Here is a 19004-nt window from a genome sequence, read left to right on the forward strand (position 1 = left end):
AGAATGTTGTGTTGTCAGCGACAACGAAAGGTAAGGCAAGGATGTAATGTGAATTGAAAAGTAGAATTCTCTTTCGCCACTCCGCTCCTCAGATGCTCCTTCATATCTTGTTGTGGGAATAGAGACTTAGAGGTTAGCAGTAGAGAAGAGAGGGAGGGATTGGAACTGTGTAAAGGAGAGGAGAAAGGGAGTGAGGAGGATTAGGATGGCAAGAGAAAGGAAGATAGGAGACAGATGGGTGTGAATAAATGAATATCAACAACTCAAGAGGATTGATGCTCCCTCCTGCAAACACCTCTGCCTAATCCTCACACACTGTGAGAGAGGGAGTGAGAGGAAGCTAGGGACAGAGAGATAGTGAGAAAAAAAGCTAAGGAGGAAATCCTGGGTCTCTGTTCAATGCGTCAGTAATGTGTTGACTGTGAGCCTTGTGTTGAGACAGATGTGTTGGGAGTGTATCTCAGGTCAGGTCTGTAAGTGAGCTTTGACACTCAGGCAGCTCCGTTGGCGCTCATGTCACACCATAGGTCATCATGCAGTTCACAGAGCATCCCTGACCCAGTGAGAATAAACTTTAGAAAAACCCACGGAACAAGCTTTTTGTCCACCATTGTTTTTAAGTTAGTGTACAGCCTTTATGCAGACTGGGTTTGGTAAGGCAGTGAAGAGTACTTACACTGTTGCGTTCTGATAAAATGTTGACGTTGACATTGATCTTGTCCTTGTCCTGAAAGATGTGTGGAGAGGGGGTGGCTGATGCGTGGTGACGAGGGGGCAGGGTGGTGCTCTCCACAGGGCGAGGGGAAGAGCCTCCTAAATAACTGATAGCATTACCTGAGAATACAACAGACATCATCATTATCATCATCACCATCCATCATCATCACAATCCATCATCATCACCATCCATCATCATCATCCATTATCACATCCATCATCACCATATCTCATCACCATATCATCATCACCATATCATCACCATCCATTATCACATCCATCATCACATCTCCATCACCATATCATCACCATCCATTATCACATCCATCATCACCATATCATCATCACCACAATCCATCATCATCACCATATCATCACCATCCATTATCACATCCATCATCACCATATCATCATCACCATATCATCATCACCATATCATCACCATCCATTATCACATCCATCATCACCATATCATCATCACCACAATCCATCATCATCACCATATCATCACCATCCATTATCACATCTCCATCACCATATCATCATCACCATATCATCACCATCCATTATCACATCCATCATCATCATATCATCATCACCATATCATCATCACCATATCATCACCATCCATTATCACATCCATCATCACCATATCATCACCATCCATTATCACATCCATCATCATCACCATCCATCATCACCATATCATCATCATCATCACCATCATCACCATATCATCATCATCATCATCACCATATCATCATCATCATCACCATCCATCATCATCACCATCCAACCATTATCACCATCCATCATCATCATCACCATCCATTATCACCATTGTCACCATCATCATCACCATCATCATCATCATCACCATCCATTATCACCATATCATCATCATCATCACCATCATCACCATATCATCATCACCATCCATCATCACCATATCATCATCATCATCACCATATCATCATCATCATCACCATCCATCATCATCACAATCCATCATCACCATCCATCCATTATCACCATCCATCATCATCATCACCATCCATTATCACCATTGTCACCATCATCACATCATCGTCATCGTCACCACCATCATTGTCACATCACCATCATCACCACCAGGCCACCCTGGGGCGGCAGGGTAGCCTAGTGGTTAGAGCTTTGTACTAATAACTGGAAGGTTGCAAGTTCAAATCCCTGAGCTTACAAGGTACAAATTGTTCCCACTGTTCCTAGGCCGTCATTGAAAATAGGAATTTGTTCTTAAATGACTTGCCAAGTTAAAGAAAGGTAAAATAAAAAATAAATGAATAAATTGTCAGCATCCATTATCACCATCCATCTACATCATCATCATCGCAAAGCATCATCATGATCATCAACACCTCTAGTTTACCCACTGCTGATGATGCAAATGTACTCAGAATTATTCATAGTAGTCATGAATTCATTAATCAACTGGGCATTGAAGTATTGTCCCATGTACATTGTGTAATTTACTTATGGTCCCTTACGAGCCCCATAAGGATATCTTATGTCAAACCAAATTGACCATGGGCATTATGTTCCAGTCGTGTACAGCTGCACAATGACAAGACGGCCTACAGGGAGGAGGTGAGGGCCCTCGGAGTGTGGTGTCAGGAAAATAACCTCACACTCAACGTCAACAAAACAAAGGAGATGATTGTGGACTTCAGGAAACAGCAGAGGGAGCACCCCCCTATCCACATCGACAGGACAGTAGTGCAGAGGGTAGTAAGTTTTAAGTTCCTCGGCGTACACATCACGGACAAACTGAATTGGTCCACCCACACAGACAGCGTCGTGAAGAAGGCGCTGCAGCGCCTCTTCAACCTCAGGAGGCTGAAGAAATTTGGCTTGTCACCAAAAGCACTCAAACTTCTACAGATGCACAATCGAGAGCATTCTGTCGGGCTTTATCACCGCCTGTTATGGCAACTGATCCGCCCACAACCGTAAGGCTCTCCAGAGGGTAGTGAGGTCTGCACAACGCATCACCGGGGGCAAACTACCTGCCCTCCAGGACACCTACACCACCCGATGTCACAGGAAGGCCATAAAGATCATCAAAGACAACAACCATCCGAGCCACTGCCTGTTCACCCTGCTATCATCCAGAAGGTGAGGTCAGTACAGGTGTATCAAAGCAGAGACTGAGAGACTGAAAAACAGCTTCAAGGCCATCAGACTGTTAAACAGCCACCACCAACATTGAGTGGCTGCTGCCAACACACTGACTCAACTCCAGCCACTTTAATAATGGAAATTGATGGAAATTGATGTAGAAATATAGCACTAGCCACTTTAAACAATGCTACTTAATATCATGTTTACATACCCTGCATTACTAATGTATACTATGTATATACTGTACTCTATATCATCTACTGCATCTTTATGTAATACATGTATCACTAGCCACTTAACTATGCCACTTTGTTTACATACCCAACATTACTCATCTCATATGTATATACTGTACTCGATACCATCTCCTGCATCTTGCCTATGCAGTTCTGTACCATCACTCATTCATATATCTTTATGTACATATTCTTTATCCCTTTACACTTGTGTGAATAAGGTAGTAGTTTTGGAATTGTTAGGTTAGATTACTCGTTGGTTATTACTGCATTGTCGGGACTAGAAGCACAAGCATTTCGCTACACTCACATTAACATCTGCTAACCATGTGTATGTGACAAATAAATTGATTTGATTCTGCTACGGTACCCTTCATTCTGTTACGGTACCCTTCATTCTGCTACGGTACCCTTCATTCTATTACAGTACCCTTCATTCTGTTACAGTACCCTTCATTCTGCTACGGTACCCTTCATTCTGCTACGGTACCATTCATTCTGTTACAGTACCCTTCATTCTGCTACGGTACCCTTCATTCTGCTACGGTACCCTTCATTCTGCTACGGTACCCTTCATTCTATTACAGTACCCTTCATTCTGTTACAGTACCCTTCATTCTGCTACGGTACCCTTCATTCTGTTACGGTACCCTTCATTCTGCTACGGTACCCTTCATTCTATTACAGTACCCTTCATTCTGTTACAGTACCCTTCATTCTGCTACGGTACCCTTCATTCTGCTACGGTACCCTTCATTCTGTTACAGTACCCTTCATTCTGCTACGGTACCCTTCATTCTGCTACGGTACCCTTCATTCTGCTACGGTACCCTTCATTCTATTACGGTACCCTTCATTCTGTTACAGTACCCTTCATTCTGCTACGGTACCCTTCATTCTGTTACGGTACCCTTTATTCTGCTACGGTGCCTTTCATTCTATTACAGTACCCTTCATTCTGTTACAGTACCCTTCATTCTGCTACGGTACCCTTCATTCTGCTACGGTACCCTTCATTCTGTTACAGTACCCTTCATTCTGTTACGGTACCCTTCATTCTGTTACGGTACCCTTCATTCTGCTACGGTACCCTTCATTCTATTACAGTACCCTTCATTCTGTTACGGTACCCTTCATTCTGCTACGGTACCCTTCATTCTGTTACGGTACCCTTCATTCTGCTACGGTACCCTTCATTCTATTACGGTACCCTTCATTCTGTTACTGTACCCTTCATTCTGCTACGGTACCCTTCATTCTGTTACGGTACCCTTCATTCTGTTACGGTACCCTTCATTCTGTTACGGTACCCTTCATTCTGCTACGGTACCCTTCATTCTGTTACGGTACCCTTCATTCTGTTACAGTACCCTTCATTCTGTTACAGTGCCCTTCATTCTGTTACAGTACCCTTCATTCTGCTACGGTACCCTTCATTCTGCTACAGTACCCTTCATTCTGTTACAGTACCCTTCATTCTGTTACGGTACCCTTCATTCTGTTACGGTACCCTTCATTCTGTTACGGTACCCTTCATTATGTTACGGTACCCTTCATTCTGCTACGGTACCCTTCATTCTGCTACGGTACCCTTCATTCTGCTACGGTACCCTTCATTCTGCTACGGTACCCTTCATTCTGTTACGGTACCCTTCATTCTGCTACGGTACCCTTCATTCTGTTACAGTACCCTTCATTCTGCTACGGTACCCTTCATTCTGCTACGGTACCCTTCATTCTGCTACGGTACCCTTCATTCTATTACAGTACCCTTCATTCTGTTACAGTACCCTTCATTCTGCTACGGTACCCTTCATTCTGTTACGGTACCCTTCATTCTGCTACGGTACCCTTCATTCTATTACAGTACCCTTCATTCTGTTACAGTACCCTTCATTCTGCTACGGTACCCTTCATTCTGCTACGGTACCCTTCATTCTGTTACAGTACCCTTCATTCTGCTACGGTACCCTTCATTCTGCTACGGTACCCTTCATTCTGCTACGGTACCCTTCATTCTATTACAGTACCCTTCATTCTGTTACAGTACCCTTCATTCTGCTACGGTACCCTTCATTCTGTTACGGTACCCTTCATTCTGCTACGGTGCCCTTCATTCTATTACAGTACCCTTCATTCTGTTACAGTACCCTTCATTCTGCTACGGTACCCTTCATTCTGCTACGGTACCCTTCATTCTGTTACAGTACCCTTCATTCTGTTACAGTACCCTTCATTCTGCTACGGTACCCTTCATTCTATTACAGTACCCTTCATTCTGTTACGGTACCCTTCATTCTGCTACGGTACCCTTCATTCTGTTACGGTACCCTTCATTCTGCTACGGTACCCTTCATTCTATTACGGTACCCTTCATTCTGTTACTGTACCCTTCATTCTGCTACGGTACCCTTCATTCTGTTACGGTACCCTTCATTCTGTTACGGTACCCTTCATTCTGTTACGGTACCCTTCATTCTGCTACGGTACCCTTCATTCTGTTACGGTACCCTTCATTCTGTTACAGTACCCTTCATTCTGTTACAGTGCCCTTCATTCTGTTACAGTACCCTTCATTCTGCTACGGTACCCTTCATTCTGCTACAGTACCCTTCATTCTGTTACAGTACCCTTCATTCTGTTACGGTACCCTTCATTCTGTTACGGTACCCTTCATTCTGTTACGGTACCCTTCATTCTGTTACGGTACCCTTCATTCTGCTACGGTACCCTTCATTCTGCTACGGTACCCTTCATTCTGCTACGGTACCCTTCATTCTGCTACGGTACCCTTCATTCTGTTACGGTACCCTTCATTCTGCTACGGTACCCTTCATTCTGCTACGGTACCCTTCATTCTGTTACTGTACCCTTCATTCTGTTACGGTACCCTTCATTCTGCTACGGTACCCTTCATTCTGTTACGGTACCCTTCATTCTGTTACGGTTCCCTTCATTCTGTTACGGTACCCTTCATTCTGTTACGGTACCCTTCATTCTGTTACGGTACCCTTCATTCTGTTACGGTACCCTTCATTCTGTTATGGTACCCTTCATTCTTCTACGGTACCCTTCATTCTGTTACAGTACCCTTCATTCTGCTACAGTACCCTTCATTCTGTTACAGTACACTTCATTCTGTTACGGTACCCTTCATTCTGTTACGGTACCCTTCATTCTGTTACGGTACCCTTCATTCTGTTACGGTACCCTTCATTCTGTTACTGTACCCTTCATTCTGCTACGGTACCCTTCATTCTGTTACGGTACCCTTCATTCTGTTACGGTACCCTTCATTCTGTTACGGTACCCTTCATTCTGTTACGGTACCCTTCATTCTGTTACGGTACCCTTCATTCTGCTACAGTACCCTTCATTCTGTTACGGTACCCTTCATTCTGCTACTGTACCCTTCATTCTGTGAAATACCATTTCTTTCTATCATCTTATACATCTCAGTTTTGGACGAGACTGACTTTATGACCAAATTGAACCCAATTACTACTTGTAGTACATTTTGACACTAGAATACTGCTATTCTGCTACGGTACCCTTCATTCTGCTACGGTACCCTTCATTCTGCTACGGTACCCTTCATTCTATTACAGTACCCTTCATTCTGTTACAGTACCCTTCATTCTGCTACGGTACCCTTCATTCTGTTACGGTACCCTTCATTCTGCTACGGTGCCCTTCATTCTATTACAGTACCCTTCATTCTGTTACAGTACCCTTCATTCTGCTACGGTACCCTTCATTCTGCTACGGTACCCTTCATTCTGTTACAGTACCCTTCATTCTGTTACAGTACCCTTCATTCTGCTACGGTACCCTTCATTCTATTACGGTACCCTTCATTCTGTTACGGTACCCTTCATTCTGCTACGGTACCCTTCATTCTGTTACGGTACCCTTCATTCTGCTACGGTACCCTTCATTCTATTACGGTACCCTTCATTCTGTTACTGTACCCTTCATTCTGCTACGGTACCCTTCATTCTGTTACGGTACCCTTCATTCTGTTACGGTACCCTTCATTCTGTTACGGTACCCTTCATTCTGTTACGGTACCCTTCATTCTGCTACGGTACCCTTCATTCTGTTACGGTACCCTTCATTCTGTTACAGTACCCTTCATTCTGTTACAGTGCCCTTCATTCTGTTACAGTACCCTTCATTCTGCTACGGTACCCTTCATTCTGCTACAGTACCCTTCATTCTGTTACAGTACCCTTCATTCTGTTACGGTACCCTTCATTCTGTTACGGTACCCTTCATTCTGTTACGGTACCCTTCATTCTGTTACTGTACCCTTCATTCTGCTACGGTACCCTTCATTCTGCTACGGTACCCTTCATTCTGTTACAGTACCCTTCATTCTGTTACAGTACCCTTCATTCTGCTACGGTACCCTTCATTCTATTACAGTACCCTTCATTCTGTTACGGTACCCTTCATTCTGCTATGGTACCCTTCATTCTGTTACGGTACCCTTCATTCTGCTACGGTACTCTTCATTCTATTACGGTACCCTTCATTCTGTTACTGTACCCTTCATTCTGCTACGGTACCCTTCATTCTGTTACGGTACCCTTCATTCTGTTACGGTACCCTTCATTCTGTTACGGTACCCTTCATTCTGCTACGGTACCCTTCATTCTGTTACGGTACCCTTCATTCTGTTACAGTACCCTTCATTCTGTTACAGTGCCCTTCATTCTGTTACAGTACCCTTCATTCTGCTACGGTACCCTTCATTCTGCTACAGTACCCTTCATTCTGTTACGGTACCCTTCATTCTGTTACGGTACCCTTCATTCTGTTACGGTACCCTTCATTCTGTTACGGTACCCTTCATTCTGTTACGGTACCCTTCATTCTGTTACGGTACCCTTCATTCTGCTACGGTACCCTTCATTCTGCTACGGTACCCTTCATTCTGCTACGGTACCCTTCATTCTGCTACGGTACCCTTCATTCTGTTACGGTACCCTTCATTCTGCTACGGTACCCTTCATTCTGCTACGGTACCCTTCATTCTGTTACTGTACCCTTCATTCTGTTACGGTACCCTTCATTCTGCTACGGTACCCTTCATTCTGTTACGGTACCCTTCATTCTGTTACGGTACCCTTCATTCTGTTACGGTTCCCTTCATTCTGTTACGGTACCCTTCATTCTGTTACGGTACCCTTCATTCTGTTACGGTACCCTTCATTCTGTTACGGTACCCTTCATTCTGTTACGGTACCCTTCATTCTGTTACGGTACCCTTCATTCTGTTACGGTACCCTTCATTCTGCTACGGTACCCTTCATTCTGTTACGGTACCCTTCATTCTGTTACGGTACCCTTCATTCTGTTACGGTTCCCTTCATTCTGTTACGGTACCCTTCATTCTGTTACGGTACCCTTCATTCTGTTACGGTACCCTTCATTCTGTTACGGTACCCTTCATTCTGTTACGGTACCCTTCATTCTGTTACGGTACCCTTCATTCTGTTACGGTACCCTTCATTCTGCTACGGTACCCTTCATTCTGTTACGGTACCCTTCATTCTGTTACGGTACCCTTCATTCTGTTACGGTACCCTTCATTCTGTTATGGTACCCTTCATTCTTCTACGGTACCCTTCATTCTGTTACAGTACCCTTCATTCTGCTACAGTACCCTTCATTCTGTTACAGTACACTTCATTCTGTTACGGTACCCTTCATTCTGTTACGGTACCCTTCATTCTGTTACGGTACCCTTCATTCTGTTACGGTACCCTTCATTCTGTTACTGTACCCTTCATTCTGCTACGGTACCCTTCATTCTGTTACGGTACCCTTCATTCTGTTACGGTACCCTTCATTCTGTTACGGTACCCTTCATTCTGTTACGGTACCCTTCATTCTGTTACGGTACCCTTCATTCTGCTACAGTACCCTTCATTCTGTTACGGTACCCTTCATTCTGCTACTGTACCCTTCATTCTGTGAAATACCATTTCTTTCTATCATCTTATACATCTCAGTTTTGGACGAGACTGACTTTATGACCAAATTGAACCCAATTACTACTTGTAGTACATTTTGACACTAGAATACTGCTATTCTGCTACGGTACCCTTCATTCTGCTACGGTACCCTTCATTCTGCTACGGTACCCTTCATTCTATTACAGTACCCTTCATTCTGTTACAGTACCCTTCATTCTGCTACGGTACCCTTCATTCTGTTACGGTACCCTTCATTCTGCTACGGTGCCCTTCATTCTATTACAGTACCCTTCATTCTGTTACAGTACCCTTCATTCTGCTACGGTACCCTTCATTCTGCTACGGTACCCTTCATTCTGTTACAGTACCCTTCATTCTGTTACAGTACCCTTCATTCTGCTACGGTACCCTTCATTCTATTACAGTACCCTTCATTCTGTTACGGTACCCTTCATTCTGCTACGGTACCCTTCATTCTGTTACGGTACCCTTCATTCTGCTACGGTACCCTTCATTCTATTACGGTACCCTTCATTCTGTTACTGTACCCTTCATTCTGCTACGGTACCCTTCATTCTGTTACGGTACCCTTCATTCTGTTACGGTACCCTTCATTCTGTTACGGTACCCTTCATTCTGCTACGGTACCCTTCATTCTGTTACGGTACCCTTCATTCTGTTACAGTACCCTTCATTCTGTTACAGTGCCCTTCATTCTGTTACAGTACCCTTCATTCTGCTACGGTACCCTTCATTCTGCTACAGTACCCTTCATTCTGTTACAGTACCCTTCATTCTGTTACGGTACCCTTCATTCTGTTACGGTACCCTTCATTCTGTTACGGTACCCTTCATTCTGTTACTGTACCCTTCATTCTGCTACGGTACCCTTCATTCTGCTACGGTACCCTTCATTCTGTTACAGTACCCTTCATTCTGTTACAGTACCCTTCATTCTGCTACGGTACCCTTCATTCTATTACAGTACCCTTCATTCTGTTACGGTACCCTTCATTCTGCTATGGTACCCTTCATTCTGTTACGGTACCCTTCATTCTGCTACGGTACTCTTCATTCTATTACGGTACCCTTCATTCTGTTACTGTACCCTTCATTCTGCTACGGTACCCTTCATTCTGTTACGGTACCCTTCATTCTGTTACGGTACCCTTCATTCTGTTACGGTACCCTTCATTCTGCTACGGTACCCTTCATTCTGTTACGGTACCCTTCATTCTGTTACAGTACCCTTCATTCTGTTACAGTGCCCTTCATTCTGTTACAGTACCCTTCATTCTGCTACGGTACCCTTCATTCTGCTACAGTACCCTTCATTCTGTTACGGTACCCTTCATTCTGTTACGGTACCCTTCATTCTGTTACGGTACCCTTCATTCTGTTACGGTACCCTTCATTCTGTTACGGTACCCTTCATTCTGTTACGGTACCCTTCATTCTGCTACGGTACCCTTCATTCTGCTACGGTACCCTTCATTCTGCTACGGTACCCTTCATTCTGCTACGGTACCCTTCATTCTGTTACGGTACCCTTCATTCTGCTACGGTACCCTTCATTCTGCTACGGTACCCTTCATTCTGTTACTGTACCCTTCATTCTGTTACGGTACCCTTCATTCTGCTACGGTACCCTTCATTCTGTTACGGTACCCTTCATTCTGTTACGGTACCCTTCATTCTGTTACGGTTCCCTTCATTCTGTTACGGTACCCTTCATTCTGTTACGGTACCCTTCATTCTGTTACGGTACCCTTCATTCTGTTACGGTACCCTTCATTCTGTTACGGTACCCTTCATTCTGTTACAGTACCCTTCATTCTGCTACGGTACCCTTCATTCTGTTACAGTACACTTCATTCTGTTACGGTACCCTTCATTCTGTTACGGTACCCTTCATTCTGTTACGATACCCTTCATTCTGTTACGGTACCCTTCATTCTGTTACTGTACCCTTCATTCTGCTACGGTACCCTTCATTCTGTTACGGTACCCTTCATTCTGTTACGGTACCCTTCATTCTGTTACGGTACCCTTCATTCTGTTACGGTACCCTTCATTCTGTTACGGTACCCTTCATTCTGCTACAGTACCCTTCATTCTGTTACGGTACCCTTCATTCTGCTACTGTACCCTTCATTCTGTGACATACCATTTCTTTCTATCATCTTATACATCTCAGTTTTGGACGAGACTGACTTTATGACCAAATTGAACCCAATTACTACTTGTAGTACATTTTGACACTAGAATAAATACTTCTGGCTCATATCGATGCCACATAGGCCGTTTTTCAATACGAGAAGTTGTTTTTTAGGGGCAGTCGCTCTTTAATAAGGCTTGGCAATAATTCAGTTATTTAGTTATTTACCTCAGTTGCAAGCTCAATGTGTAAAATCATATGTGAATAAAACGTTTTCATTTAACAACGCTGTCCATCAACATTTGTAATTAAGCGCTGTGCTACAGTATACCATACAGAAAAAGTAAGCAGCTCTCTAGGGCTACTGGGCTACAGACCGCCCGCTAATGTATTTGTGTAATCTGCTGATTTCAAGTAGGCTCACAGGACCAGTGCTCTTGCTGCAGCAGCAGCCTGTAGGGGGTGTCATTGTGGGTGGGTGAGGGAGGGAGTATGACTCACGCAGACAGACGTTTCTGTGGAACATGTTCATGATGCGCAGACAGTCCTGCCATTGGTTCCCACTTCCCTCACAGGTGCACCACTGGGACACGTCCATACTGAGATTGTTGGCATAGTTGGGGGTCATGATGGTGCCTGGTTGACAAAGACACACACAGGAGCAGGTTGGGTTCACAGAGATGTGTCAGCAGACCTGACTTCCATACAAACTTGGAGCGTATGATGAAAAGCCAAACAAGCCAATTGGCAATGAAATGAGTGCCTGCCTACACCTTAAGGTTAGCAAAAGCTAACAACAATGACCTGATTAAAAGGCCCTTGAAGCCAACTCAGCACTTCTTCTCTAACATTGTTCCTTCCTTGTGTTGTTAATCCCTCTTCCATCCTCTCCCTCCATCTCCTTTCTGCCTCCCCCTCAATCCCTTTCTCTCTCCAGCTCACCTATGAGCCCGGCGTAGGCCTTAAGGCAGACGGCTCCACTCTCTCTCATGCAGCCAGAGGGAGAATGTGACGAGGGCTGGCAGTTGTGCTGGAAATCAGCCAGACGAGATCTGATAGACACACACACACCAACACACACATTCACACAAACACACACCCATACACAAACACACAAAAAGAGAAAAACATATTTGTACACGGGTGCCAATACTGGGTTGGCAACTTGGCAGTGTAATTTTCTGAGGGCGTCTTTACAATTATGGTTTTTGGATGCAGTACCTAGCGAAAGGCAGAATCTGAAGCACAGGAAAACATAGAGGAGGAGAACGTTCAAGCTTGGAATCATGTGAGCACCCGCAATGTTTCTTAATACACATTTTTCAAAACATTGACCTGAAGACTCGAGGTGCTGCAATATTATTCTGAATATTCGATTTGTCCTGTATGTATGTATGTATATATATATACAGTATATATATATATATATATTCAGTGGGGAGAACAAGTATTTGATACATTGCCGATTTTGCAGGTTTTCCGACTTACAAAGCATGTAGAGGTCTGTAATTTTTATCATAGGTACACTTCAACTGTGAGAGACAGAATCTAAAACAAAAATCCAGAAAATCACATTGTATGATTTTTAAGTAATTAATTTGCATTTTATTGCATGACGTAAGTACAGTGCCTTGCGAAAGTATTCGGCCCCCTTGAACTTTGCGACCTTTTGCCACATTTCAGGCTTCAAACATAAAGATATAAAACTGTATTTTTTTGTGAAGAATCAACAACAAGTGGGACACAATCATGAAGTGGAACGACATTTATTGGATATTTCAAACTTTTTTAACAAATCAAAAACTGAAAAATTGGGCGTGCTGTTACGGTGCGTGAATGAGGACCCAAAAGCGAATTAACGTAAACAGAGCTTCTTTAATAAGAAAACAAACGTAGGCTCAGATGGACCGGCAGGTTCCGACAGGACAGGACAAGGTTGCAGCAAACATGACGATAGTCTGGTTCAGGCATGAACAACACAAACAAGAATCCGACAAGGACAGGAACAAAAACAGAGAGAGATATAGAGGACTAATCAGAGGGAAAAAGGGAACAGGTGGGAAAAGGGGTGACGAGGTAGTTAGGAGGAGACAAGGAACAGCTGGGGGAAGGAGGGGGAGAAAAGGTAACCTAAAACGACCAGCAGGGGGAGACAGGGTGAAGAGAAAGGACAGAAACAAGACACAACATGACAATACATGACAGTACCCCCCCACTCACCGAGCGCCTCCTGGCGCACTCGAGGAGGAAACCTGGCGGCAACGGAGGAAATCCTCGATCAGCGCACGGTCCAGCACGTCCCGAGAGGGAACCCAACTCCTCTCCTCAGGACCGTACCCCTCCCAATCTACTAGGTATTGATGACCACGGCCCCGAGGACGCATGTCCAAAATCCTACGGACCCTGTAGATGGGTGCGCCCTCGACAAGGATGGGGGGGGGGGGGGGAAGACGAGCGGGGGCGCGAAGAACGGGCTTGATACAGGAGACATGGAAGACCGGGTGGACGCGACGAAGGTATCGCGGAAGAAGAAGTCGAACTGCGACAGGATTAATGACCTGAGAAATACGGAACGGACCAATGAACCGCGGGGTCAACTTGCGAGAAGCCGTCTTAAGGGGAAGGTTCTGAGTGGAGAGCCAAACTCTCTGACCGCGACAATATCTAGGACTCTTAGTTCTACGCTTATTAGCAGCCCTCACAGTCTGCGCCCTATAACGGCAAAGTGCAGACCTGACCCTCTTCCAGGTGCGCTCGCAACGTTGGACAAAAGCCTGAGCGGAGGGGACGCTGGACTCGGCGAACTGAGATGAGAACAGCGGAGGCTGGTACCCGAGGCTACTCTGAAAAGGAGATAGCCCGGTCGCAGACGAAGGAAGCGAGTTGTGGGCGTATTCTGCCCAGGGGAGCTGTTCTGACCAAGACGCAGGGTTGCGAAAAGAAAGACTGCGTAAGATGCGACCAATAGTCTGATTGGCCCGTTCTGCTTGACCGTTAGACTGGGGGTGAAAGCCGGAAGAGAGACTGACGGAAGCCCCAATCAAACGGCAAAACTCCCTCCAAAATTGAGACGTGAATTGCGGACCTCTGTCCGAAACGACGTCTGACGGAAGGCCATGAATTCTGAAAACATTCTCGATGATGATTTGTGCCGTCTCTTTAGCAGAAGGAAGCTTAGCAAGGGGAATAAAATGAGCCGCCTTAGAGAACCTGTCGACAACCGTAAGAATAACAGTCTTCCCCGCTGACGAAGGCAGTCCGGTGACAAAATCTAAGGCGATGTGAGACCACGGTCGAGAGGGAATGGGAAGCGGCCTGAGACGGCCGGCAGGAGGGGAGTTACCGGACTTAGTCTGCGCGCAGACCGAACAAGCAGCCACGAAGCGACGCGTGTCATGCTCCCGGGTGGGCCACCAAAAACGCTGGCGAATGGAAGCAAGCGTACCCCGAACGCCAGGGTGGCCGGCTAACTTGGCAGAGTGAGCCCACTGAAGAACGGCCAGACGAGTAGGAACGGGAACGAAAAGAAGGTTCCTAGGACAAGCGCGCGGCGACGGAGTTTGAGTGAGTGCTTGCTTTACCTGCCTCTCAATTCCCCAGACAGTCAACCCGACAACACGCCCCTCAGGGAGAATCCCCTCGGGGTCAGTGGAGGCTACTGAAGAACTGAAGAGACGAGATAAAGCATCAGGCTTGGTGTTCTTAGAGCCCGGACGATAAGAAATCACGAACTCGAAACGAGCGAAAAACAGCGCCCAGCGCGCCTGACGCGCATTAAGTCGTTTGGCAGAACGGATGTACTCAAGGTTCCTATGGTCAGTCCAAACGACAAAAGGAACGGTCGCCCCCTCCAACCACTGTCGCCATTCGCCTAGGGCTAAGCGGATGGCGAGCAGTTCGCGGTTTCCCACATCATAGTTACGTTCCGACGGCGACAGGCGATGAGAAAAATACGCGCAAGGGTGGACCTTGTCGTCAGAGAGGGAGCGCTGAGAAAGAATGGCTCCCACGCCCACCTCTGACGCGTCAACCTCGACAACGAACTGTCTAGAGACGTCAGGTGTAACAAGGATAGGTGCGGATGTAAAACGATTCTTGAGGAGATCAAAAGCTCCCTGGGCGGAAACGGACCACTTAAAGCACGTCTTGACAGAAGTAAGGGCTGTGAGAGGGGCTGCCACCTGACCGAAATTACGGATGAAACGACGATAGAAATTCGCGAAGCCGAGAAAGCGCTGCAACTCGACGCGTGACTTAGGGACGGGCCAATCAATGACAGCTTGGACCTTAGCGGGATCCATCTTAATGCCTTCAGCGGAAATAACAGAACCGAGAAATGTGACGGAGGAGGCATGAAAAGAGCACTTCTCAGCCTTCACAAAAAGACAATTCTCTAAAAGGCGCTGGAGGACACGTCGAACGTGCTGAACATGAATCTGGAGTGACGGTGAAAAAATCAGGATATCGTCAAGGTAAACGAAAACAAAGATGTTCAGCATGTCTCTCAGGACATCATTGACTAATGCCTGAAAGACAGCTGGAGCGTTAGCGAGGCCGAAAGGAAGAACCCGGTATTCAAAGTGCCCTAACGGAGTGTTAAACGCCGTCTTCCACTCGTCCCCCTCCCTGATGCGCACGAGATGGTAAGCGTTACGAAGGTCCAACTTAGTGAAAAACCTGGCTCCCTGCAGGATCTCGAAGGCTGAAGACATAAGAGGAAGCGGATAACGATTCTTCACTGTTATGTCATTCAGCCCTCGATAATCTATGCAGGGGCGCAGGGACCCGTCCTTCTTCTTAACAAAAAAAACCCCCGCTCCGGCGGGAGAGGAGGAGGGGACTATGGTACCGGCGGCAAGAGCTACAGACAAATAATCTTCGAGAGCCTTACGTTCGGGAGCCGACAGAGAGTATAGTCTACCCCGGGGGGGAGTGGTTCCCGGAAGGAGATCAATACTACAATCATACGACCGGTGTGGAGGAAGAGAGGTGGCCCTGGACCGACTGAACACCGTGCGCAGATCGTGATATTCCTCCGGCACCCCTGTCAAATCACCAGGCTCCTCCTGTGAAGAAGAGACAGAGGAAACAGGAGGGATAGCAGACATTAAACATTTCACATGACAAGAGACGTTCCAGGAGAGGATAGAATTACTAGACCAATTAATGGAAGGATTATGACAAACTAGCCAGGGATGGCCCAAAACAACAGGTGTAAAAGGTGAACGAAAAATTAAAAAAGAAATGGTTTCGCTATGATTACCAGAAACAGTGAGGGTTAAAGGTAGCGTCTCACGCTGAATCCTGGGGAGAGGACTACCATCCAGGGCGAACAAGGCCGTGGACTCCCTTAACTGTCTGAGAGGAATGTCATGTTCCCGAGCCCAGGTCTCGTCCATAAAACAGCCCTCCGCCCCAGAGTCTATTAAGGCACTGCAGGAAGCTGACGAACCGGTCCAGCGTAGATGGACCGACAAGGTAGTGCAGGATCTTGAAGGAGAGACAGGAGTAGTAGCGCTCACCAGTAGCCCTCCGCTTACTGATGAGCTCTGGCTTTTACTGGACATGAAGTGACAAAATGACCAGCAGAACCGCAATAGAGACAGAGGCGGTTGGTGATTCTCCGTTCCCTCTCCTTAGTCGAGATGCGGATACCTCCCAGCTGCATAGGCTCAGCACCCGAGCCGGCAGAGGAAGATGGTAGTGATGCGGAGAGGGGGGCAACGGAGAACGCGAGCTCCTTTCCACGAGCTCGGTGACGAAGATCAGCCCGTCGCTCAATGCGAATAGCGAGTTCAATCAAGGAATCCACGCTGGAAGGAACCTCCCGGGAGAGAATCTCATCCTTTACCTCTGCGCGGAGACCCTCCAGAAAACGAGCGAGCAAAGCCGGCTCGTTCCAGCCACTGGAGGCAGCAAGAGTGCGAAACTCAATAGAGTAGTCTGTTATGGATCGATTACCTTGACATAGGGAAGACAGGACCCTGGAAGCCTCCTCCCCAAAAACAGATCGATCAAAAACCCGTATCATCTCCTCCTTAAAGTCCTGATACTGGCTAGTACACTCAGTCCTTGCCTCCCAGATTGCCGTGCCCCACTCACGAGCCCGTCCAATAAGGAGAGATATGACGTAGGCGACACGAGCAGTGCTCCTGGAGTAAGTGTTGGGCTGGAGAGAAAACACAATATCACACTGGGTGAGGAACGAGCGGCATTCAGTGGGCTCCCCAGAGTAACACGGCGGGTTATTGATTCTGGGCTCCGGAGATTCGAAAGCCCTGGAAGTGGCCGGTGGATCGAGGCGGAGATGGTGAACCTGTTCTGTGAGGTTGGAGACTTGGGTGGCCAGGGTCTCAACGGCATGTCGAGCAGCAGACAATTCCTGCTCGTGTCTGCCTAGCATCGCTCCCTGGATCTCGACGGCTGAGTGGAGAGGATCCGAAGTCGCTGGGTCCATTCTTGGTCGGATTCTTCTGTTACGGTGCGTGAATGAGGACCCAAAAGCGAATTAACGTAAACAGAGCTTCTTTAATAAGAAAACAAACGTAGGCTCAGATGGACCGGCAGGTTCCGACAGGACAGGACAAGGTTGCAGCAAACATGACGATAGTCTGGTTCAGGCATGAACAACACAAACAAGAATCCGACAAGGACAGGAACAAAAACAGAGAGAGATATAGAGGACTAATCAGAGGGAAAAAGGGAACAGGTGGGAAAAGGGGTGACGAGGTAGTTAGGAGGAGACAAGGAACAGCTGGGGGAAGGAGGGGGAGAAAAGGTAACCTAAAACGACCAGCAGGGGGAGACAGGGTGAAGAGAAAGGACAGAAACAAGACACAACATGACAATACATGACACGTGCAAAATTATGCAGCTGTAGATCTCTGCAGTTCATCCAGAGTGATCATGGCCTCTTGGCTGCATCTCTGATCAGTCTTCTCCTTGTATGAGCTGAAAGTTTAGAGGGACGGCCAGGTCTTGGTAGATTTGCAGTGGTCTGATACTCCTTCCATTTCAATATTATCGCTTGCACAGTGCTCCTTGGGATGTTTAAAGCTTGGGAAATCTTTTTGTATCCAAATCCGGCTTTAAACTTCTTCACAACAGTATCTCGGACCTGCCTGGTGTGTTCCTTGTTCTTCATGATGCTCTCTGCGCTTTTAACGGACCTCTGAGACTATCACAGTGCAGGTGCATTTATACGGAGACTTGATTACACACAGGTGGATTGTATTTATCCTCATTAGTCATTTAGGTCAACATTGGATCATTCAGAGATCCTCACTGAACTTCTGGAGAGAGTTTGCTGCACTGAAAGTAAAGGGGCTGAATAATTTTGCACGCCCAATTTTTCAGTTTTTGATTTGTTAAAAAAGTTTGAAATATCCAATAAATGTCGTTCCACTTCATGATTGTGTCGCACTTGTTGTTGATTCTTCACAAAAAAATACAGTTTTATATCTTTATGTTTGAAGCCTGAAATGTGGCAAAAGGTCGCAAAGTTCAAGGGGGCCGAATACTTTCGCAAGGCACTGTATTTGATCACCTACCAACCAGTAAGAATTCCGGCTCTCACAGATCTGTTAGTTTTCTTTAAAAAGCCCTCCTGTTCTCCACTCATTACCTGTATTAACTGCACCTGTTTGAACTCGTTACCTGTATAAAAGACACCTGTCCACACACTCAATCAAACAGACTCCAACCTCTCCACAATGGCCAAGACTAGAGAGCTGTGTAAGGTCATCAGGG

The 19004-nt window shown here is 46.2% G+C and overlaps 1 protein-coding gene across 1 annotated transcript in view; it reads right to left on the reverse strand.

Moving 5' to 3' along the window:
• LOC110510101 (GDNF family receptor alpha-4) overlaps nt 1-19004 on the reverse strand; it is a 37136-nt gene that overhangs the window by 5687 nt on the left and 12445 nt on the right. Inside the window, exons 5-7 of the mRNA XM_021591432.3 lie at nt 12198-12307; nt 11757-11891; nt 677-834 (exon numbers count right to left, since the gene is read on the reverse strand). Coding sequence (XP_021447107.2) covers nt 677-834; nt 11757-11891; nt 12198-12307 — 403 coding nt within the window. The remainder of the gene's footprint in view (nt 1-676; nt 835-11756; nt 11892-12197; nt 12308-19004) is intronic.

Source organism: Oncorhynchus mykiss, chromosome 29, assembly GCF_057628025.1.
Source record: "Oncorhynchus mykiss isolate SJ-2025 chromosome 29, ASM5762802v1, whole genome shotgun sequence".
Classification (NCBI taxonomy): domain Eukaryota; kingdom Metazoa; phylum Chordata; class Actinopteri; order Salmoniformes; family Salmonidae; genus Oncorhynchus; species Oncorhynchus mykiss.